Source organism: Protopterus annectens, chromosome 5.part0 (genome assembly GCF_019279795.1).
Source record: "Protopterus annectens isolate FY-2018-M chromosome 5.part0, PAN1.0, whole genome shotgun sequence".
Lineage (NCBI taxonomy): Eukaryota > Metazoa > Chordata > Ceratodontiformes > Protopteridae > Protopterus > Protopterus annectens.
The window spans coordinates 770853593-770878609 of NC_056735.1; the positions used below are offsets into that span (position 1 = coordinate 770853593).

The following is a 25017-nucleotide window of genomic DNA, read 5'->3' on the forward strand; positions in this document are numbered from 1 at the left end:
ATGGCTTCATGCCCTGTATTTTCAGTGTTTTTATTACATACCATTACATGATATAACAAGAAATAAGATTAATACACAGCTATATTAGAAGGCAGAATTAATAAATGAAATCAAAACACAGTAAAAAAGGCACTATGCATGCAATTTTTAATGACATTAACAGCAATAACAGCCTAGCAGTAGCAGTAATACTAATAACTATGGCTGACAATATCAGTAATACATGCATTTATTTTCGTGACATTGGCCGTAAGGTGCCTGGGCCATAAAAGTGACGTCTGCACGTTCTTTCCTCAGAACTTCTGTGCCACCAGTCAAACCAGCTCATCCTGCCGTTTCTGCCATAGGATCCTGTGAGTTTAAGTATTGCACTGGGGCCTTGTTTCTTATTATTATTGTCACTGCATGTCTGCCCAGGTTCAAGTCATCCAGGAAAGGAAAGTGTAGGTGCAGACGTTAGATCCCCATAACAATGCCCACGACCTCTGCCTTTTCTGCCTAGGGCCCAGGCATGGCCTGAAATCCTGTACGATTTGTCAGGCCTTTGTTCCAAAAACCCTTTGCAGGTGTTTGCACACCCTAAATATCTGTTTAGAAAAACGTCTCAAATTCTGCACAAGAACTTATCACTCTCAAGCATGGAAAGTGGATGCTCTATCATTCAGCTGGAAAGCCCTGACAGTCTATGCCTAAAAGTAAGACAAGAAAGACCAAAAATGATCCTGATTGCCCCAGACTGTCCACACCAGCACTGGTACCCAATCCTAAAGAGCTTGTCTCAAGGCCCAGCTTGGCCATTACCTCAAATGCCTCATCTTCTGACTCAACAAAACAATCAGATTCTGCACAGTCAACTCAGAACCTTAAATCTGGCAGCATGGCAGATAATGTAGCCACTCAAACTTCACCTCTCTCTAAAGCTGTTATGGATGTCATTTTAGAAGCCAGGAGGCCCAAAACTAGAAAATCTTATGCAGAAAAATGGAAGAGATTCTGTGCTTGGAACCAGGCACAAGGGTTCGAACCATTTGTCCAAATATACCTCAGAATTTACAATACCTAACTGAGATGCTGGACAAAGGCCTTTCTTTCTCATCAATTAAAATCCATGCCTCTGCCATTTCAGCTCACTACAATATGGAACCTCCTATTTTTTCACATCCTCTACTAAGACAATACCTCAGAGGGGCAAAAAACATAAGACCCCCAAGGAGAGCACCAGTACCAACTTGGGATCTCAATTTTCTTTTAGAAAAACTCACACTGCCTCCTTTCGAACCAGCCAGCCCAGCTGATATAAAATTCTTATCATGGAAAACTGCTCTGCTCCTAGCAATAACTTCAGCAACAAGAGTCTCAGAGTTACAGGCATTAATGGCTGTGGAACCTTTCATCATTTTTCACCAGGACAGGGTTTCTCTTAGGACAAACCCAACTTACATGCCAAAAGTGGTTTCCAGTGTGGCCCTGAACCAAACCATTCATTTACCAACTTTCTACCCAAATCCCCAGAATAAAGGGGAGAGACTTGTGCATGCTTTGGATATACACAGACAGCTACGATTCTACTTGGACAAAACAAAAGCGTTCAGAAAAACTGAGCAACTGTTTGTAGCCTATGCTGCAGGATCACAAGGAATGCCTATCACAAAGCAGACAGTTTCAAAATGGATAGGACACTACATCCGCTTCTGTTATGCACAACATGGCAAATCAGTGCCTAAAGACATTAGGCCACATTATACCAGAGCAGCAGCCACCTCAGCAGCCTTTCTCAGAGGGGTACCAACTAAAGACATTTTAGAAGCTGCAACCTGGAGCTCAGTGCACACTTTCACCAAGCACCATCACTTCCCTCTCTACTCTAAATCCAGAGCAGGCTTTGCCACTGCAGTTCTGCAGGGCCTAGTAGCCTCTCCAATTCCAATTTAGACCCAGCCGCCCAACCTCAGCTTTGGGGTTCAACCCAAGTGTAATGACTGCAACAGTGAAACACGATAAACATAGTACAGTTGTGTACCTACCATAAATGTAGATGTTGGAGTGTATTCACTGTTGCAGTCCAGATTACCCATCCACCATCCCCCTCTTCATTGCTGGGACTTTTCTGTACTTCTCATCTCTATACAACCTATGTGGTGTATTTGCTTGTAGATGAAGGAAATGTTTATATTAGTACATGCATGCTTTTTGGCATCATTTTATTTTTTCCAGCCATGCTATCTGGGGGCACCTGACATCTGGGGCAAGAAAAACTGAAGAAAATGGCGTTGGTTGCATCTTTTATACCCCTGGCGCACTGACGTCAGGGAAGAGGCGATAGCAACTGACGCCAGACCAAGACTTTGGAACTCGGGCTGACTGCGGTTCGCCTGCCAGCAGGATAACCCAAGTGTAATGACTGCAACAGTGAATACACTCGAACATCTACATTTATGGTAGGTACACAACTGTACTTTAGTCAGAGAGCATCATGGAATAGGGACTGTGCCTCGAACTACTCTGAGATCTTGAGCTTGGAAAGCGGCTGGCTCGGAGCTGATGGATCGGCTCCGTACCCACGTGTAAGCGTGTAAGAACAAAGGCGCGATGAATATCTCACATGGAATGCTATGGTAAGAGCATAACTTCTTTATATATTCCGTGGGTTTCCTCTACAGGTGTTTTTGGGTATTACGCAGTGAAGATTTAAGCTTGGCTGGATCTTTCTTGTGTTTACCCACTCTATTCTGTAAGGCATTATTGCTTGTTTAGCATCATCAAAGTATGAAGTGCTAATCTGATATTTTTTTTTCAACAGGCCGTCTGTAATGGATGATGTGTCTACGCGTAGCTTCTCTCTCTGCTGTAATCTTCTTTACAAAGTTTGCCATTCCGCAGTTAAGTTCTGCAAGGATGCCTTGGGGAAGCACCTTCATGTGATTGTGGGCACACTGATTCCTTTAGTCTCACAGCAGAGTGAAATTCAGCCACAGGTGGGTTGCTTTTTAATTGAGTGTCATACAGAGTTTCATGTTAAATAACCTGTCATGCGGTAAAATTAGTTTTAGTAGCAATCACTAATGAAGTTACTAAAAACTTAAAAATGCAACATTTTTACATGGCATTTTATTCAGCAAGGCTTGAAGTATGAACTTAACTTTGTGAGAGTGGGTAGGGTGTTTTTTCTTGCAAACCACATAGAGTTTTCCAAGCATGTTGTGCCTGCCATAAGCTTTGATCAAGAACTGGAGAGTTCTTTCCTGTTTCCTTAGTTTTCTGCTGTTATGATTTTTTTTAAAGTCAGATCTTAAGTTTTTAACACAATGTGCTTGTATTTTTTTTTTTCTGAATGGAAAATATGGTTAATTTTTATTTCTTCTCTTTTGTTAGAGAATATTAAAAGTTCATTTGAAAGATGTTTATTATGATTTAAAGAAACTGGTCCATGGAAATCGAATAATGAAGATCTTTATTCTTTTGTTCAGGCATATATGGAGGAGGGTGCATCCTTGTTGGCATCCCACCAGTCATGACATATATTATAGGCCATCACTGGTAAGATGCCAGTGATGGCATATACTGTAGGACCTAATCTTTCCCTTCCCCTTGGTGGGGGATGTATGAACTACCTCATTACAGGTGCCATTATGTCGTCTTCTTTGCAAATATATGATGTTCTTCGTGTTTCACTGTTGCAGTCATTACATTTGGGTTATCTGTTCTTGCAGTAGCCCTCAGTCAGCCTGATTAACAAAGTTTTGGGTCTTGCGTCAGTTGCTGTCCCTTCTTCCATGACGTCAGGTCATCAGGGGAATAAAACATGCAGCCGATGCCATTACATCAGTCTTTCTTGCTGTGCGGTGCTCGAAGCAGAAGCAGTTCACAAGTGCCAGTCGGCAGACTCCTGAAATGTTCATTTTCGAGTTTCAGAACCAAAGTCTTCAACTAAAGCTAAGTACCCCGTTGGGGAAACTTTTTCTTGCTCCTTAACAATGTCAGTAAAAGTTAATAATTGCATTACTTGTGGAAAGCAAATGCCTCATAAAGATTTTCATTCGTACTGTATTCCTTGTCTAGGCCCTGACCACAACATACCTTGCTGTCGGTTTTGTGCTTTATTTAATCAGGGCGCTATCCATCGTCTGTATATTTTTGCCTCTAAATATTTTGGTTCTCGGTTTAATTATCCAGAAATGTCGTCGCTTAGCCATCCGACTACTGGGATTTCGAAAAAATGCAAAGATAAAGACAGAGACAGGCCGCCGAGATCCAAAACTGCCGACAACGCTTCTCCTAAGCCAGTCGCTGGTATTCAGTGAGGTGCTTTCGGAGCCCCTGATATCCACTACTTCTAATTCGCAGGCCTCTACTGAGACCTATTCGGAGTCTGTTATGCAGCGAGATGCTTCAGCTATGGAACCCGCAGATGTCTCTACCTTGGATGGGTCCGGAGCCGCTGTGCAGGCACTGGCTTCTGAGGGTGTATTCAGGCCAACAGACTTGCATATTAAACTGATGACTCCTTCATTTAGGCCTAAATCCCGAACCATGCCTACAAAACTGACGCCCAGGCTGCATGCTCAGGCCTCTAAGCCTAAAAAAACAAATGATAAGAATGGCTGAAGCTCTTATAACTATAATCAGGGGAAGCCAACCTCCCCCTTCTAAGAGACCTAGGACTGAAGTTTTTTTATGAATCTCCTGACAAGGATTCTGATTTTTCTGATTCTTCTGATGATCTAGATTTGCCTTTATCTACTTATGAGGATTCTGATGCAGAGGACTCTATTCCCTCTGCTTCCCCTCCAGAGGATTTTCTTTTGGTGAAACCTTACATACTCTAAGGGAGCATTTCCACTGGGAAAGAAAGGATTTTTCTGATTCAAAAAAGAGGCTTAGGGATTTCTTACTCCTGCCTCAGCATAGGCCTGTAGCTATTCCTCCTGTACTAGACATTGTTGTTGATGCTTTTTCGGAATCTAGTTTGGCCCCTGATTCTTTGCCTCCTGCTCCCAGAAAACCTAACAGATATTACAGGGTTCCTGATTCACACATGTTCCTTTTTAAAAATCGTATTGCGGATCCAGAGACTATTTCACAGGGACCAAAAGGCTTTAAAGCTTCTACTGCTAAAAATCCTGCCTCTTCTGATAGAGACTCCAGGGCGCTGGACAGATGGGGTAAGAAGGTTTACACTTCTGCAGCCTTGGCCATTAGGGCTTTAAACTGACAGTTTCATATGTTAAAGTATCAGCAGCATGTTATTGGATTGCTTAAACAGAAAATTATGTTGATTCCTGATTGTGCGGAAGATAAAGAATTACAGGATTTAATGCCTTCTGCTGAACAGGTTGGAAAACATACTTTGCAATGTGGATTTGATTCATTAGAGGCCTCTTGCAGGGCCGCTGTTACTGGGTCTGTGCTCAGAAGGCATGCTTGGCTTAAGGAGCAATCTTTGCCTGATCATGTTAAAGCTAAATTGTTGGATGCTCCCTTAAATCAGAACTGCCTGTTTGGCAACAAGGCTGAGGAAGTTCTTAAAAAGATGGAAGATGAAGCTAAATCTATGCAAACTGTTAAAGATTTCTTACAAGTTCAGTTTCCTAGATTTAGTAGGCACTGGCCCTCTAAGAATTGGTCATTTCCAGCCCCTTCCAGGTCTTCTCAAGCCAAACCCAGACACAGCAGAAACCCCAGGTTTCAGTCCCAAGGGACACACAAGACTAAGCAGTGGGGGGTTTCCACACCCAAATCAGGGAGTAGTAAGACTCCCCCCTATGGAAAACTGTCTCAATGACTTACTTTTAAAACTTCCAAGCACTTCCCAGCTGAATGCTCCTTTAGGCGGAAAGATTGGTCTGCAGACCAAAAACTGGGAACACATTACCCAGGACAAATGGGTTTTAAATATAGTGTCCCAAGGATACAGATTTCACTTCCACACCTTACCAACACAAAGCAGGTGGACAGATCTACCCCCAAATCAGTGGGCAGAGGCCCAAAATCAAGCTCTCTCTCTCTTAAGCATGGGGGCTATTCAGTTGGTACCAGAAGAGGAAAAGGGACAAGGTTTCTATTCGAGACTTTTTCCTGGTACCCAGAAAAGGCAATACATGGCGTACTGTCCTGGACCTTTCTACTCTAAATACCTTTTAGGTGTTTCCAAAATTCAAGATGCTGACTCTTCACCGGCTGCTTCCTATGCTAGGCAAAGATGCATGGTGGCCAAACTAGACTTAAAAGAAGCATACCTGCACATCCCTATCAGGGAGTCTTGCAGAAGATACCTATGCTTCAAAGCAGGTGACTTGCACTATCAGTTCTCTGCACTGCCCTTTGGCTTATCTACTGCGCCCAGGGTATTCACAAAGTGCCTAGCTCCAGTCATTGCATTCTGCAGACAAATAAATATTCAAATATATCCATACCTGGACGATTGTCTAATTCAGGCAGAAAGCCAGGACATACTTTTGAATCATCTGGCCTTTGTTCAAAGGGTATTGACTTGTCTGGGGTACACCATAAATGAAAAGAAATCACACCTGGTACCCTGTCAACAAATTATATTCCTGGGAGCAAGCTTGAATACAACTTCCCAGGTGGCTTTCCTCACGCCAGAGAAACAGACTTATTTGACAACCTACTTCAAACAAGTGGCCACAAAAACCCAGTTACTGCAAGGCAATTACTGCAGGCCTTGAGGTTCATGGCCTCCTGCATTCTTCTAATTCCATATGCAAGGCTGCATATGCGGAAACTGCAATGGTATCTCAAAAGCCTATGGTGTCAACATTTACAGGATCTAGAAGCTGTGATTCTTATCATACGTTGTCTACGCCTAGAGTTCCTTTGGTGGGCAGAGGCCTGCTGCCAAAAAAAGAGATTACCATTCACACTACCCCCTGCCGCCCAAACCTTAACAGCTGTTGGATTCCATTCTTCATATGGACCTTTTGTTTAGCCCTATTTCAACTGAACTTTTCAAAACTCTGTGGGAGAAAGGAAAATATTGCAGGATTTTAAATAGACTTTTCACTTCTTCTTTCTGCTATTCTCATTAGGGGGTCACCACAGCAGATTATCTGTTTCCATTTCTTCCTGTCCTCTGCATCTTGCTCTGTCACACCAACTACCTGCATGTCCTCTCTCACCACATCCATAAACCGGTTTACTATGGTTTGTGCGAACGACATTCTGTTCGCAGCACTGCTGCCAAAAATCAGAATATCGTGCAGAAAACATAAATGGATGGGATAGTCCAACACACTTATGCAAATGCATAAGTGTATTTGACTATCTGCACGAAGATTGCAGAACAGTGGGAATTGGAAATTCATCTATATCCCCACTGTAGTGCGATCTCTGAGTTAGAATATATTAGTGGGGGGGGCTTGCCCCCCTGCCAAAATGTGATAAGTCATATAGGAGTCTGATTTACATCAGCTCCTATACGGCTATCACGTGATGGTTTCGGCCACAATGTCGACTCAAATGTGCCGATCATTTGGATCGACATTGTGGCCGGTCGGAGTGTGTGTGTTCGGATTTACTATTCGTTATTTCAAACAGCAAATGTTGTGCAGTTCAAACAAACAATAGTAAACTCCATAAACCTTATCTTAGGCCTTCCTCTTTTTCTCTTACCTGGCAGCTCCATCCTTAGCATCATTTTCCCAATATACCTAGCATCCCTCCTCAGCACATGTCCAAACCAAGCAATCTCGCTTCTCTGGCTGTGTCTGTAAACCATCCAACCTGAGCTGACCCTCTAATATACTGATTTCTAATCCTGTCCATCCTAGTCACACCCAGTGCAGATCTTAGCCTTTTTAACTCTGCCACCTCTGATGTCTGCATTTTTGTTAATGTCACTCTCCAACCCATATAACATAGCTGGTCTCACTACCCTCTCTGCGGGCAACAAAACAGATTTTTTTCACCTCTGTCCCCAGATATCAAAGGAATCACCATTCTAAGCCTACTTCCTTTGTCCAGAGAAAGCAGCCCCCCCCCCCAAAAAAAAAAAAATGGTCAGGAAACAGCTTAAGAAAAGATTTCAGGAGAAACCTGTCAGAGATTCAGAACCTGGAAAAAAATGTTTTTCCCAGACAAATCAGCCTCAGTCTGATTATCATCTACCTTCTTCATCTGTCTTCAGTCCAGAAACCCCTCTTGTACAAGAAACTCTGTGTCCCTCCCAGCTTGGGAATTCATCACTACAGACAGAAGTATTATCCATCGTCCAACACAGTTACAAAATGTCTTGGAATGAGATCCCCTCTTCATAGAGAATCCCTCTACCACACCTATTTAGGCCTACCACATCCCACCTCTGATTAAGACCTTCTCTCCCAGGGGACCATAGAACCTGTACTACCACTGGGCCTGTGAAAAGGTTTTTATTCAGGAGTCTTCCTGGTTCCCAGAAAGGGGGGGGGTACTTGAAGGCCAGTACTGGGCTTCTCCCCTCAACACCTTTTTGGCTAATACTAGACTTGTCTCCCCTCAACATCCTTTTGGAAGTGCCATCTTTCAAGATGATCTCCTTGCAAATTCTTCTTCCTTTTATCCTTCCACAAGCTTTTCTAACATCCCTAGACTTGAATGATGCCTAACCCCTTCACCTTCCTGCAATAAATTCCTCAGGTTCTCTGTTTTTTGTACTACCTTCACTTCTCTGTTTTACCCTTTGGACTATCTTTTACTCCCAGGGTTTTCATAAAGTGCCTCACACCAGCCTTTGCCTTTTGCATAACCCAGAGAGTACAGACATTTCTGTACCTGGACAATCTTCTTATACAGGTGCCTCCCAGGACATTTTACGTCTGCACCTCAGTTACACAGTTTTGCTTCTGGACAAACAAGACTTCAACCTTAACCTCAAGAAGTCTTCCCTGTCCCTATACCAGGATCTTACTCTCTTAGTGGTGAACTTTCTCCCCAGGAGAAAGTCCTATTCCTGTCCAACTGCTTCTGATCCCTGCTTCCTCTGGATTTGACTTCAGTAAAATAAGTCCTTATACTTTGGGCTATGTGGCAGCCATAATGCCTGGGGTGCCATTTGCCAGATTACACATGAGAAAGATCCAGTGGTACTTGAAGGCCCTTTAGTCTCAGCAGTGTCACCTACTGGACTTCCCAAGCCATCTGTCTCTTGCCCTTTCTGAAGAAAGAGTTGTAATGGTGGGTTTCTCAAATCCAACTCAACCAGGGACTATCCCTCCACTCACCCAGGACAACCTCACAGAGGGGTATGAATGGAGAAAGGGGCCCGAATGGAGAGATGAAAAGTCAGCAAGCAAAGGAGAGTCGTAGTGCTGAAATTGAATTCATCCTCAAGTCTTAGTGAGTACCTTCATGAGGTGGACCCTGTTTTTCACAAAATCTCACCAAGGTGACACGGATATGTAGCCTGTATTTATATAGCATATATCATGGACAGAAGTAGATCAAAAAATAAAAAGAGGTAGCTTGGGTGCACAAGACCCAGGATAAAAAAGTTCCCAATCCTGGTAGGCACACTGGTGCCAGGACTGCAAAAAATGACAGTGTAGAATCCTCAAAATACGGAAACATTCCTACAGTAGGGCCAGGCCAGACCCTGGCGGAGGATGGCGCCCCCCTGTTGTAGAAGGAAAAAGCAGTCCACAAAAAATCACAAAAACTGATGGGCCAAAGAAGAGCCATAAAGACGACAGAGTGGACTATTGAGGATAAGAAAGAAATTATGTATTGTTACTGTTATGCAAAAAGCCCAGAATTTGTAGGCACAAGATATACATAAAGATTAAGAGATAAATTAGAGGAAAGAAAGATACTTCTGCAAAAAAAAAAAAAAAAAAAAAAAAACTGTCAAACTTCAAATAAAAATTTGTGATCGTTAATACAACAGATTTTTGAAAAACAGTACATAGACCAAGAATCTTTAATCTGTTTGGAAAAAGAAGCATCTGAGCAAGTGCGAAAATGTAAACAACAAAACCTAGATATTTTTGAAAAGTATAAAAAAGAAATATGAACATGGGAAAGAAAGAGAGATTTGATATTGTGCAATATTTATACAAAGGCAAACGCCAAATTAATCAACATGAAGAAGGCAGCCCCAAAGATATTTATAGAGAAATACAGGCAAAGGCATCCAGACATGGAAAATTGCACAATAAAAAATATCACAAAGAGGGAATGTAGAAACGAAGATTAGTAAAGTAGAAGTTAAAAAAATAGAAGTTGAAGTTATGGAGTGCCTGCGAACCAAAGGATTTGATGTAGAAGATTCAACACAGGTTACATCACAGCATGATGGAACAAGTCCCCAAAGTAAGGACAAACAGGAAGATCAGGAGACATCTGAAGAAGAAATATGGACATGGGAAAGAAAAAGAGATTTGATATGGTGTAATATCTATGCAAAAAAGAAAGCAAAACTAATCAATAAAAAAAAGAGCAGCAACAAAGATATTTGAAGAGAAATACAGGCAAAAGAATCCAGACATGGAAAACTTAACAATACAAAAAATAAGACAGAGAAAAAGTAGAAAATGTGATCAGTAATAGAGACGTTAAAGAAATAGAAACTGAGGTCATGAAATACCTCCAAAGTGAAGGATTCAGTGTAGAAAATGTAATTCAGAAAGCACCACAACAGGACAGAGATGTGGAACTACAAATTAAGGAGAAACCAGTGGAATGGGAAGCAATTGATCAGGTGCCATATGAAGATATTTTGGAGCCTTCCACAGAGAACCAGCATAAACATTCACTTGAAGCTGGACAGCAAGGGAAGGAACAGGAAACTGGAAACTCTGACGCAGTTAATGTTGAAGAGTGATAGGCCAGTGAGATCTCATATGACAGAGCAATGGATGGTACATGATAAAATTGAAGATAATGTGCCACAGGAAGATGCAATACAACTTTCTGTAGAATGCCTGCAGGAAATGGGAAATAAAAAATGTGCCCACAGTTTAGAAGAAAATGAGTTAAAAGAGTTGCTTGTCTTAGAGTTAGACATACTAAGATCAATGAAAGAAATAGACTGCGGAAGGTCAGAAAAATTCAAAAAGTCAGAAGTTTGATAAAACAAATGAACACAATAATTAGGACTGTCTATAGAGATTCACGTGATATAACAGAGCTAAAAAGGATGTATTACTGTGCAGCTAAATTAGTAACTAATAAAGTTCTACTACAAGAACACAGGGTAGTGAAGGAGAGAGGGAAAAAATCAAATACAGTCATGGATGTATCGAACAGAGAAAACTATAAAGCAACTAAGACAAGAAGTGTCACTTTGAATAGTATAGAAGAGGGAACAAATCAACAAAAATACTCAGACATGATAAAAGCAATGTGCAGTATTAGAACAGATCAGGATCTGTCATGCACTATTTCATATAAACTAAAAATCTCAGCACTGGCAGAAAAACCTAAAAGATACACAGATAAATATAAAAGAAAAGTACAAAATAAGCAGTTTATTGATGACCCAAAAAGGTTTTACAGAGAATTGGGAAATAAGGTAAAAGAAAGTGAAAGACCTCCAAAAAAAAGAAGAAATAGATAAATTTTGGAGAAGTATCTATGAAGATCCTGTGGAACATAAAGATACTAAATGGATAGAAGTAAAATAATAAGAAGCTTAAAGGTACAGGATATAAAATGGGATGAAGAAGTAGCCAGAAAGATCGAAAGAAAGTTAAAAAAGGCTTTTAATTGGGAAAGCCCCAGGCCCAGATACAGAACCTAACTTCTAGTTAAAAGTATTAACATCTTTGCACGAAGATTTAGCCATGAGTAAGAATTATTTATATGCACACCCCGAACAGACACCGACGTGGCTAACAGGAAAAATAATGCTCCTACTTGAGAGTGGACCTGCAAGCTCCCCAAAAATTATAGACCAATAACTTGCCTTTCGACAAAGTATCAAGTGTATACACTGAAATTGATGCTGAAAAAGTTTATAGTCATTTAGAAGAAAACTCAGTTATGGCAATAGAACAAAAGGGCAATAAAAGAAAGTCATACGGAACAAAGGATCATTTGTTGTTAAATAAAGGCATAGTGGAGAACTGTAAAAAGGGGAAGAATTTAAGTATGGCATGGACCGACTACAAAAAAGCATTTGATAGTATCCCACATTCATGGATAAAAGAATGCTTAAAATATATAAGATACACCCTACACTGATCGACTACATTACAGTGACCATGAAACAGTGACAGACCACTTTGCAGTTAAGCTATGATAAAGGGCAACTTATTATTCCATGGATAAAAATCCAAAGGGGGATATTCCAGGGTGACTCACTGCTGCTTTTCTGCCTTCCCCTTAACCCATTAAGCTGTGTACTTAACAGCTTAGGTCATGTCTATAATTTGGCTCCTAAAAAACAACAAAGTATAAAGATTTCCCATCATCTCTTTGTTGACAATTTGAAACTGTATAGTTTATCAGACAAGGAACTGAAAGCACAACTGCTAGTTGTCAAGATGATTTCAGATGATATAAGTATGTCATTTGGTCTTGATAAATGTGCAAAAGCAATCTTTAAAGCAGGAAAACTGCAGCACTAAGAAAACAGTTTGGGACAAGAATGTGATATAAAAGAACTCGAGGAAGAGGGTGTGTGTAAATATTTGGGAATTGATTAAGGATTGACAATAAAACATGAACAAATGTGAATAAAACTTAGTAAGGAGTACTTAAGAAAACTTAAATTAATCCTGAGAACAGTGTTGACATCTAGGAACAAAATCCAAACTATAAACCAATTTGCTCTTCCTGTCCTAATTTACAGTTTTGGAGTGACTGACGCCGCAAAACATGTTGGCTAGATTAGAAAGGAAAACAAGAAGGATGCTTCATGCTCACCAAATGATTTATAAAAATCAGTGCATACCAAGATTATATATTCCACATTCTGAAGGGGGTATGGGCCTCCTTGAAATTGATTACATGTATAGGTCTGCAATCGTGGGACTCCACACATATCTGCTAAACTAGCAAGACCCAAATGTAGTGAAAGTTTTGAAACATGAGGAGAATAAATCTAAGATGACTTCCCTGTTTAGGCTAGCAGAAGCAGATCGGCTTAAATCAGGAATGGAAATCAAACTGCAAGTAGATACAAATCAGGCAACAACTGAATGTGCAAAAAACAAAATAATATAAAGTGAAGGACCAGATGAGAAGGCAAGAAATATGGAAAATGCATAAATATAGTTGCAAGTAAAGAAAACTTCTGGAAGAACCTCATGTTGATCCGGAACGAACACAGGAATGGTTAAGGAGAGGCGAATTTAAACCAAGAGATGAAAAGTTAATAATGGCAGCCCAAGATGGAATAGACTTCCCATACATGTCAAGCAGAGCACCTCACTGCCTTCTTCAAGAGAAATCTTGATGAGTGGATGGGAAATAGAAAATTCACCTCTGGGATCACTCCAGTGGCTTTACTCGACAGAGGGAGTGGGAACTAAGGTTGGGTGGCACAATGCCAGGGTAATCCTATGGGCTAGGCTTGTAAAGGCCTCAGGGCCATTAGCCTAGTACACACCTATGAACCTATAAGATAATGGGCTGCATACACGTTTGTTTGCAAGTCCGTTGAACATGTGGGAGAAACAGACAGATGTAGATTTTGTAAAATGAAATTGGATACACTTGCAATGTACTAATGGCAGGAGGACTGTGTACTGAAAAGCATAATAATGTGGCAAGACTGTTGCACTGGGAATTGTGCAAACATTATGGTATTGAAATGGCTGAAAAACACTGGCAATATCAGCCACAAAGATCATAGAAAATAATGAAATCTATATCACATGGGATCATTCATTACCAACAGTTCAAAAGATAGAAACTAGAAAACCAGATATAGTGGTCCTTGAAAAGAAGACAAAAGTAGCATTGATCACTGAAATCACCACATCCAGTGACTACAGTGTCCTGTGTACAGTGACAGAAAGTCATAAAATATCAGGATTTGCAGGCAGAAACAAGACCAATGTGGAAGAAAGATACCCAGAGAGTTCCTGTAGTAGTAGGAGCAATGGGTCTTATAAAAAAAGAGTCTACAATCATATTTAAATACGTTACCAATACATGTAACTCCATATGAATTGCAGGAGGAGTCATTACTGGGCACATTGCAGGTGCTGTGAAGAGCACTACTGGCTGACATCAAAGAGTGAAACAATACTAATTTCATGAACTTAATTGTTCTTTGACTTAGGAATGGGGTCCATTCCTGTCAAGGTATTAGAAACCCAAAAGATTTGGAGAAATTAAAAAAGGCATCAGATTTAGCTTGGGATGCATAGCCGTGTCCCAAAAGGGTTCAAATCTAGTGGTCCTCAAAGTGATAAGAGAACACAACAATGTCAAGGAAATGATCCTTATTCAAGTCCTTCAGGTGTTTTCACATATGTGGAACTCAGGGCCCCTCAGTATTTTCACAGACAGCACCACGATTATGTGGTACATCAACAAACACTGGGGCTCCAAATGCGACCAACTGTGTGTAGGCTAGCTGCGATAGCATAGGGCACACAATAAAGGCAAATCTGTTTACATTCCATTAGACAACAACATTCTTACAGCCTCACTTAAGCAGGTCCATTGAAGACCCTTATGAATGGATGTTGAACAGAGATGTCTTCCTGGGCATAGTCCACAGATGAGGTATTTCTCAAATAGATCTGTTTGCCTCCCTTCAGACCAGATAGTTCAAGGTGTTTAGCTCTAGGGCCCCTTGTCCTCAGACCTGAACAGCAGATGCCATGCCCTTCTGTTGGGGAGGGATTTCCTCTATGCCTCCCCCCTCACCCTATTCACAAGGTCCTCCTGAAGATCCAGTAGGATAAACCAAAAATCTTGCTAGTGTCTCTCTTCTGTCCCAGACAACATTGGTTATACCCCTTCTTCACCTAGCCAGGGATCATCAGTACAAGTTACCTCACAGAGTGGATTTACTGAAATAGAAAAAGGGCTCCCTGATTCATTCCAGCCTGTAGGCTCTCAAACTGACTAGGTAATAGAATTTTATTCCCTTTCAGACAACGATTTTCAGAGGTCATTTTGGGTGCTTCAGGAGGCAAGAAAACCTACAATTATCAATCTTAACCACCAGCTGGAAATTATTTTTCATCTGGTGTCTCAAGAAGAAGAAGAAGAAATACCCTTTTCAGATGAAATTTAGCTTAATTCTCTCTTATGCTTTCTTGCCTCCCTCCTCTTCTCCATACTAATAGACAAATGTCCTTGTGACCTCCCCATTTCCCACGTAATCTGTATGAAGATGACATGGTCATTTACCAGTCATGTCACTCTTACACCAACATTCAATGCCAACTCCAGTCAGACTTACCTGAGCTCCACTCATAAATTACTTCTTAACCCTCCCAAGATCAGGACTATGCTTTTTGGAGCTTCACAGAAAATTCCCCAAGCCCCTGACTCTCTAACTCTCTTTGACCTACACAACCATGTCATAAAGACAACTTCCACCTTCAAATACCCAGGACTATGGCTTTATCAGTCACTAAACTTCCATTTCCATATAGACAAAGTGAGAGCCAAAATAAACTTCCTCCTCCTCTTCTGGACCAGAAAGATCTCTCTCGCCATTTCTATTCCAACCAGCTAGAGCAACTAGTGGCAAAAGAGTTCTCATTTCTCAGTTTGAATACAGGCTCCCAGTTTTTGTTTCTGCCTTCATGAAAAACATTGCCACATAGTAGACCATCTCGAACAGCATCTGCCGACTCATTACAAACTCACATTTCTGTATCACCCTAAAAAAAACAAAAAATCAAATGGCTACCCATAAAACAAAGATGTAACCTACTGTTAATATCCCACCTCTACAAACTACTCCAGCTGTACATATTTACGGCCCTTGCAGCTAGACTTCATGAAAAATCTCCTCATACAACCTGAGCCACTACTCTCAAACTTAGACGTGTCCAACCTGCGGCCCTCAGAGCTCTTCCATGCGGCCCTCAACCTCTAACTGCAACATCGATGTATGCATGCCCCAAAACACTTTTTTTGTTTTGTGTTTTTCGCTCCCATGACCTGTAATGATAATGTCGATGTGCGCATGCGCCAAAGCACCTTCTAGTTTTGTTTTTGAGCCAAAAAAGGGTCAGTGTGTTTACGCCATTATTTTGCGCTGAACAATCAGAGTGTGTGTGTGTGTGTGTGTGTGTTCTCGCTGAAGAGGGACTCGTGTATGGATTTGCCGCTGTTCCCTTTGAAAGGGACAGCAATTACCTGTGTTAATAGGTAAGTACGGAGTGAATGAGTGCATGCATGAAAGCAGAATTGTATTCGTGAAAGTAGGTGTGTGTGTGTGTGTGTGTGTGTGTGTGTGTGTGTGTGTGTGTGTGTGTGTGTGCGCATGAGAGAGAGAGACGCATGCACAAAGAGGCTAACAATGATCATTCTACCTACTGAACACAAACAAGTTAGCTCACAAATATATCATACATTAAGAGTACACTTTCATTAAAGTGCGGCTTTCCTGACCGGGAGAGTGTTGTATTGAACATGAACTCGTACCTCTTAACTGTATGGATTTTCCAAGAATGTCTGGATTTTTGCCTTATCTTCCAATTTGTGTCTTTTGCTTAGGAAAATAAAGTAGTCATCCAAGGTAATGCAGTTCCAGGGAGTAAGAATCAGACAGCAGCCTATGGTTAATGGGTCAGTAGTGGACTGACTATGTGGGACTGTAGCATATAAAGTTGTATTGTTTTTTTAGACAAACAAAAAAGCACCTAGTACTGTTTTTTCATTTGTGGGTTCTTAGCAGTGGTAGATTGGACAACAGTAAGCTTAGCTTTGGCGGATCATCAATACTGGCAAATCAAGTGGGCACAATGTCATTTTTTTAAATGTTGGGGATTTTAGTGTGTATGTGTGTGCTTATGTGTTGGAAGTGCTGCAACAGTAGATGATTATTAAAGACAGAGACTTACGGACTGTGGAGAATATGTTTCTTTGTTTCAAAACCTAGTACTTGGGTACGCATGCCAAGTAGATTTTTTAAGACATAGCATCTTGCCATTTACAGTGGATGGATATTTACATTTAATGGACAATGTTTTAGTGTGTGCCTGTGGGGTTCTGAAGGATGCCAAGTCTACCGCTGCCAATGTCTTGTAAAGTGACCTGGAAATGGATATTGGGATGTTACTGAAAAAATATAGTAAGTGGGCTTAGAAATATAGTTTAATTAAACAAAGTGTACTTTCAATTTACAGGCCATAATTTAATTTATTTCAGGTAGTCCAGATACTGGTAGATTGTATACCATTAGACTTAATTAGGGAGAGCTGTCATTCTGGGGAAACAAGCAGCCCTAGTTTCAGTGAAAGCTCTGTGGTTGCTTGCAGGTAGGAAGTTGCAGGATGTTGATGCAATGTGTTTTATGTATTATTTTTAATGCATTTGTCATTTCAAAGCATAGTTTTCTTTGATGCAAAAGAAGGCAGGACTGAATGAGCCATATAATGTTTAACTGACAATAATGGGATAGAAAGATTATAAGTGATGTATAATGTTTGCAGATACAGTGGTTTCAATGGTGTCTGTGATGCATAACTATTTTTGGCCTGTGTCCCACTTTTATTTTTTGCTTTGTCCAGATTTCTTGCTCTAAGATTGAGAGGTATGGTTCCATACTAAATCAGAAGTTGTATTTACCTTGGAAGACTTTTCGGCATAATTATGAAAAACAGAGCCTTTTTAATATCTCTGCTTATTTCCAATATAAACTGCCATGCAACCTTGCAAATAACCTTATTGAGCTACTTTACTTCTTTTGGAATTGACAGGTATTATTCATCTGTTCGGACATAGGCATAGAGTGCTAATGTGACTTTGATTTCTTGCAGCAGTCTGTGGTTTACATAATCACAATAACTTTTCTGTGTTTCTGGGTGTGTAATCAATTTAACAGTTTTAAAGATGTTTTCCAAAAATAAATAAATAATCCTCTCTACACTTTGAGCTATTGACAAAGTCTGGGAATTTGTTTTTTTCTAAAGCGAAGGTCAGCATTACAGCTCAGTAAACTTGTCAGTCTGTGAATAACTTCTGCACAAATTAAAATGTCTGAATGTCAAATGGCTTTAGATTGGAGGGAAGTTTATTTTTATTTATTTTATTTTATTTTACATTTGTTTACCGGGAAAGTCCAACTGGGCACAGGTCCATTTTCAGCAGAGGCCCGGGGAGAAAAGCTCCAAAAGTAACACAAAACAATATAATACATGAGAGAGAGACAGCAAATTATGGATGTAGTACTCATACAATATGGCAGAGATTACATCTCGTAACAGTGAGAATCATTGTGGTACAGAATAAACTTAACATTTTTTTTTACAGTTATAATTACAGCAAGGCAAATATCAATGAGTTAAGTTTTTAGGAGAAAGCTGTTTGTACATAGCTGAAGCTCTGAAACAATCTTTAGGTATGGATTAACCTGGGGATTGACACAAGTTATATGTTTACACCAGTATGTAGCATTATAATTTATGGTTTTCTTATTGATTTACTTTTTGCCGAGCAGTTGTTTGTTGATTTATTGATGGTCCTTTTGGTGGTGGGAAATTACATGGATGAATCCATCTCTATTATGATTTTTGTTTCAGATATTTTGACTTCCAGACAATTTCATTCAGTGAGTGGGTGTCATGTGATTACTGAGGTTGCCTATTTTACAAGTACGGGCTTTTGTGTGTGTGTGTGTGTGTGTGTGTGTGTGTGTGTGTGTGTGTGTGTGTGTGTGTGTGTGTGTGTAAGAGAGAGATTTTATAAGTATACCGAATATAATTTTGCAAATGGAATTCTTAGTTAAACATGCCCCTCTTCTTGGGCAACTAGACTTGAGTAACCGATATTAGATCTTAGCCATCCAGCTGGAAAAGGTTAGTATGTGGATTTTACATCTGGTTTGATGAAGGCTATGCTACTTACCCAAGGACTACATTTATGGCTATCCATCCAGCCATCATTTTGCTGAACTACATTGTTTGATAATGAGAGGAGCTTTTTACAGAAGTTGAAGATTTTTGTGTCAAGAACCTGTCCATAAAAAGTGGCTTGTTTATGTTGCAGTGAAGGCTGTTGTCTTTGTAGTAAGCATTTTAAGTATAACCAGTATTTCTGAGGTAGAGGAAGTCTCTTAAGACAGGATCTTTCTTAGCCTGGAAAGCAAGTCAATGGTGAAATGTATAGGGGCCAGTGAGAGACAGAGGAAAGCAAGAAGCTTTTTAGTCTGTTTAGATAACTAAGTGAACTTAGTCCTTTGACCTTTTTTGGCAAAAATGGTTGTAGTCTTTCTTTTGGCCGGGTGTTTTGCTGAGGCACATGTCAAAAGGGGCATAGCACTCAATAATGGCTCTTGTAAAGGAAGAATACAGGGATGTTATGACCTCTTTGTCCCTGGATGAGATACCCTTACTAATGAATTGGGTCATGTAAAAATCTTTCCTTACAACGGAGACAATGTGGTGGTCAAAAGTCAGGTTTCTATCAACCTGGGAGCCCAAGTACCATACAACTTATTGCATGCTTACAACATTGTTATTAATGTGATAATTTGTGGGGACATCACTCTCTTCAAAGGGGATGATGATGCATTTTTTGGCATTTAACTTGAGGCCCTGTTTCTGGCACCAGTTATTTGTTTGGGTAAGACACTCTTGTAGCTTATTCAGAATTGTTTTAAGTCAGTAATGTAAATTCTTTACTTTATTGCAAATTTGTTGGCTTATTTTTGTGGATTATAGTATTGTAGGACTGCTGATGTTGACATTTTACGTAGTTGGACTGCTGGAATGGTTTTCCCAGTGAGAAATGCTAGTGCTGTAGTGAATATCTGTTTATTTGTTAAAAAAAAAATATATATATATATATATATATATATATATATATATATATATATATATATATATATATATATATATATATATATATATAGATATATATATATATATATATATATATATATATATATATATATTAACTAAGATGTTAGAGTTAACTGTTAGATTAGAAAATTAGAATGAGAATTAGAATTTTAAGGGAAATATTAGGCATTTATTACATTTATTCATTGTTCAAATGCACCTATAGTACAACCAGGAGATCGACTGTGGTCTTCCAGAGCAACAAAAGAGTTAACTATATGATATATTTTATATGCGGCCCCAGGACCATTTCTGTTCACTCAATGCGGCCCCAGCAAGCCAAAAGGTTGGACACCCCTGCAAACTACTCCAACTCTCATTACCCATTGAACCAAACTCCACAGCACTGCACATGCTTCGTCCTCTCAGGCACCTACTATTTGGCAAGCTCTGCCCATTGACATTAAGAAAATCAAAAGCTACTCCAAATTCAGAATGCAACTTCTTCATCCAAGCCAAATGCTGTTGCTTCAGCACAGGACATATCACCTAACCTATCTTCTTTCTGAGTCTGTTCTTCTCCAAGTACTACCTATTACTTTCCCCATATCTCATTCTTCTTCCATGTTTATAATCTCCATTTTCATTTTCATTGTATTTCATTCACTAGCTATCCCTTCTGAAGTAACTTCTAGCTTTCCTAACAATCCTTGAATCATATTACACATTCCTTAAATTCCTGTCTCTTTAACAGATTAGTGGGAATGAGACTGCTTCATTTTTACATCATTGCTCTGCACTTTTTATCTTAGTTTTTATCAGTGCATGAAATGATGTAGTTATTGGATAGTTATCAGACTTTTCAATTAAATATATATGCTGCAGTGAAATATATTTTTTGTCTATCCCAGTCCTTGCATCTTGGGGAATAATGTGTACATTCTGCTGAATTAATATCTTTCATACCAAATATTTATTTTATTTGTTTACTAGATCACTCTCATACATTTTCACATTTTGCAAATCGGGTTCCAGTCCCTACTCGTAATTAATATCTCCTGCTGAACGCTTGTTATCTCTCCCAGTGTTCTCCTAAGCTCCCGAATAGTAGTATTAGTTAGAAATTGAATACATGCCAATGTAATTCTCTTCCCCTACCAGTAAGTCCTAATACCACAAATCTGCCATTATTTTTATTTCTTCTTCTGTCACTATTGGAGACCATCTCACAATCAGTATTATTACTCCCCATTTCCTTTGCCCCTGATACTGTGCCAGATGTCCCCATTGAAACACTTTCTTTGTCAAATTCAAGTGCTCATTTCTATCCATGTGCATCTCCTGTATCATTTTATTGTCACCCTACATACACATTGTAATATAATTCAGTACTGCTTGTTCCTGTAATATTGATAAAACAGCTATTCAGATAAAAAGGTACTACTACTGTCACATATTGTACATTACATTTCATTTGGTATGTATATGTTTCCAGATTTCAGCTTATCTGTGACAGGCTGATTTTTGTATATGATTGCTTCTTTTCATCTCTGTTGAAACACATCACATTTTCCCAGACTTTTCACTTCAATAAAAACACTCAAGCAAAAATAAGCAAGTAAATACATAACATGCATTTTCAACCCCAGTCCCCTTCTGACTCTGAGGAAAGTCACAATACTGTATGCACTTTCCAAAAGGAAAGTTTGTGTCTTCAAATAGGAACAGTTCCACATCTCGAGGTCTGCACACACAGGCATTACTTATTCCAAAGATAAGGTTAACAGTGTTAAAGCATATGTTAACAAGTGTGTTCCCACCTAAACAGATTGCTATCTGTTTTCCCATTGTCTGATCTGAAAAATTACTCACCTGGTTTCAGTATACTTTAACACTTAGCCTTAAGAAAAAAATGCGCTGGTTACCCTTAAATATATAAACTAGATTGTGCACTGTTACATTTAATGCATCAAAGTTCTTAGGCTGCTGTGAGAGGTGAATGTTGTCCCAAAGTGTCTTCATTTATTTTCACTGAACTGTTAGGCAATATCCCTTTAAAAGTTAATTGTGTTATACATTGTAGATTTTACTCAGAACACACTGTTCAGACTTCTGATGATTGTTTGCACCAGTAGACCTGCCTGTCTCCAACTAAAGGCAGGCAGTAGTGACTTTGCAAATGCAAAAAAAGAGCCCTAAAAGATTTCATTCAGAATGTGATGTTCGGACCTGTTATGATTAACTGCTTGTATCTACAGACTCGTCTTCTACTAAAATCAGGTGCTAATGGAAAAGAGCAGCTAATGACTTTGCAAATGCAAAAAAACTTTTTCATGCTTTTAATAATGTTCTCTTGTTCAAGCCTATTTGCTTAAAAAATCTTTGTATACAGTGTAAACTAAGGACATTAGTCTAGACCTCAACCTCTATAAAATGGGAAATTATTACCTTCTAAATGTATATATAATATGATTAATATACCCACCACCTCCCTCATTTCAAGATTGTCATTAAATTCACTTTAAAGTGCTTCTTTCTAGCCTTTTTTACCTTGTTGGATTGGAAATCATGGATGCAGTGCAGTTTAAGAAAAATAATGGTAATATTACTAGAATATACAACAATCATTAATAAAACTCCCTCACCTCACATATAAAATACCTCTGATTGCACACTATACAGAACTGCTTTACAATATAACATGCAATGTACATCGTGATATTTGTATACAAATATAAATAAGAGCAAAACCTTTTTTACATAGTTACTTCTTCAGTGCCTTCATTGATTGTCATTGTGAACATTAATGACAGAAAGCGGTTATACTTTAGTTATCCCACCATTTTAATACAGTTGACAAACTTAAGCCACTTCCTTCTGCAGAACTAAAGTTTGTGTGTCTAAATTACATCACATAGGATTGATGCTCACAATTCTTCCATTTATTCATTAATTTCACAGTGTTGCTGGTCATCTTTTTCCTGGTCATCTCAATCCCTTTACACTGACTGGTTGAAGTCAAAGTTATTTCTGATTCTTGTCAGCTGCTGTGCTATTTTTCTCTCTCAAGTGTTTTCCAGTGGAACAGTGAAAAAAGTTTTAACTGGCAGAATCTCTCTGAAGACTTTATTCTTAGTTGAGCAGCAGAGTCCTATTCAGTTGCTGGCTCACTGTATGTTGGCTAGGATTTTACACTGTTCTGCACCTGAAAATATCTTTGATCCAAAATATTATGAAAACAGCTGGATGTAACAACTACCTCTCAGCATCCCCTGATTGCTAGAGTAAACTTCCTTGTCTTCTGCCCGGTATACAGCATATAATTTCACTGTCATATGCTCAGTCCCAAGCCTTCTACTGTTTCAGCAAATGAGTCATAACTCAGAACTGCTAGGTAGTTTAATAGACAGAAACTTATAATTTGACTTAAATGTATCCTAATCCCTCAAAAAAAAAAAAAAAAACTCGCCAAAAACTTTTTTCTACAAAAACAAACTTGCCTCACAGACTCTTCCATAAAAACCTTAGCAGCAGCCTACTTTCTCCCCTCTATTCTTTGTTTATCACTCATACTAACTAATGTATAATACCACCCTAATGTATAAACTAGAAGCTTGCTGTAACAAAACTGCAAAATTTCTCATCTAGCATACTTTACCATCTTTACAACGATGTAGCACAGTAGAGCAGCTAAAATGGCTCAAACTTCCTTATTGCCTTGCATACTCCCAGCTATTTACCACACACAAAATAATACACAACCAAATGCATGCCCTTCTTTACAAAACATTCTCAGACATTACTCCCCACCACGATGCCTTTGCTTGTGTAACAAAAGCCTTCTAAATAACTCAAAATCCCACAACACAGCAGGAGACTCGCTGTACTCACCAGGCAGTGGAACATCATACCTGCCTCACTAAACAGGACAGCAGTATAGCAGGTTTTAAGCACAACTTAAAACAACACTCAACTTCCTCTAAGCTATGCTCCTGCCTGTCCTGACTAAAATTCTCCCATTTTTTTCTCCAAAATCTTTCACTAGCATCATTGACTTCCATCACCTATTTTCTAAGCTGCTATAACTGCATGTGTTATCTTCACTTCTCTGCTACTTACCTGACTTTCCAAAACTTCATTATGTCCCTCTATTTCTCTTCTTTTTACATCTTATTTTTGCATACAGACTCCTAAACACTATTACACTGAATTGTGTATTATCAGCTCTCTGCAACTTGTATACAGTGCTGCAGTTATAAACAGTGTCATCTCTTTTAACTATTAACCTGTAACTAATGTATGTAATTTATTTCTAAGCTGTGTGCAATCAGAAATGTTTATGAATGTAAAAAACATCTCTGTAATGCATTTTTCATTGTTAAATCTCTATAACACTTTTTTCATTGTTAAATATCATGTCTTTCTATGTTTTTTTGTGTGTGATTATGCAGCGCAAACATTTCATTCATTGCTTTTCTCTCTGGGCCTTTGCTGAAAATGGGTCTGCATGCCAGTCGGCCTTTCCTGGTAAACAAAAGGCAGTGAATAAATACATTTCTACAAATACTCTGGTGTCTCCAGTTTTTAATTATTTACTATACTGCCATAGTCTTTTCAGGAGTAGCTTTCTCTCCTTGTATAAGTGTATCTTTAGTAATGTAGGTATTTGCTGCTTTCCCATGGCCAAATTTGGAGCATAGCCATGATTTGCCCTCTCAATTAACAAGTATTGTTGTAAAACATCAGCCCAGTTGCTTATTTGTTCTTTCTTAAAATGAATGCATTTCATTCCTTCCAGGTTCTCTGGTATATCAAAAACTGTCAGGTTTTCACTGTGTGTTGTCTTTCCAATTCTTAATATTTTTTGAAACGGCTTTTTTGTGAAGCCCCATGGTGAACTAGGATTTTCTTCAGTTCATCTTCTGATTTCTGCAGTTTTATCAGCTTATCTGAATAGCTGTTTAAAGCTTATTCTGTTTCTTCCATTTTTTTGTCCTCTAATATCTCACTTATTTTAACCATATCTGAGTTTGTGATTTATTTTTCCTCTAAATTACTGGAAGCCATCCCCTCTACTAAAACTGAATCTTGAGATATGTTTTGCTGA

At 39.2% G+C, this 25017-nt stretch overlaps 1 protein-coding gene across 3 annotated transcripts in view; it reads left to right on the forward strand.

Moving 5' to 3' along the window:
- Positions 1–25017, forward strand: part of ATM (ATM serine/threonine kinase) — a 3174581-nt gene that overhangs the window by 1340065 nt on the left and 1809499 nt on the right. For all 3 annotated transcript variants that reach the window (XM_044072618.1, XM_044072619.1, XM_044072620.1), the window contains one exon: positions 2801–2975. In XM_044072618.1, coding sequence (XP_043928553.1) covers positions 2801–2975 — 175 coding nt within the window. The remainder of the gene's footprint in view (positions 1–2800; positions 2976–25017) is intronic.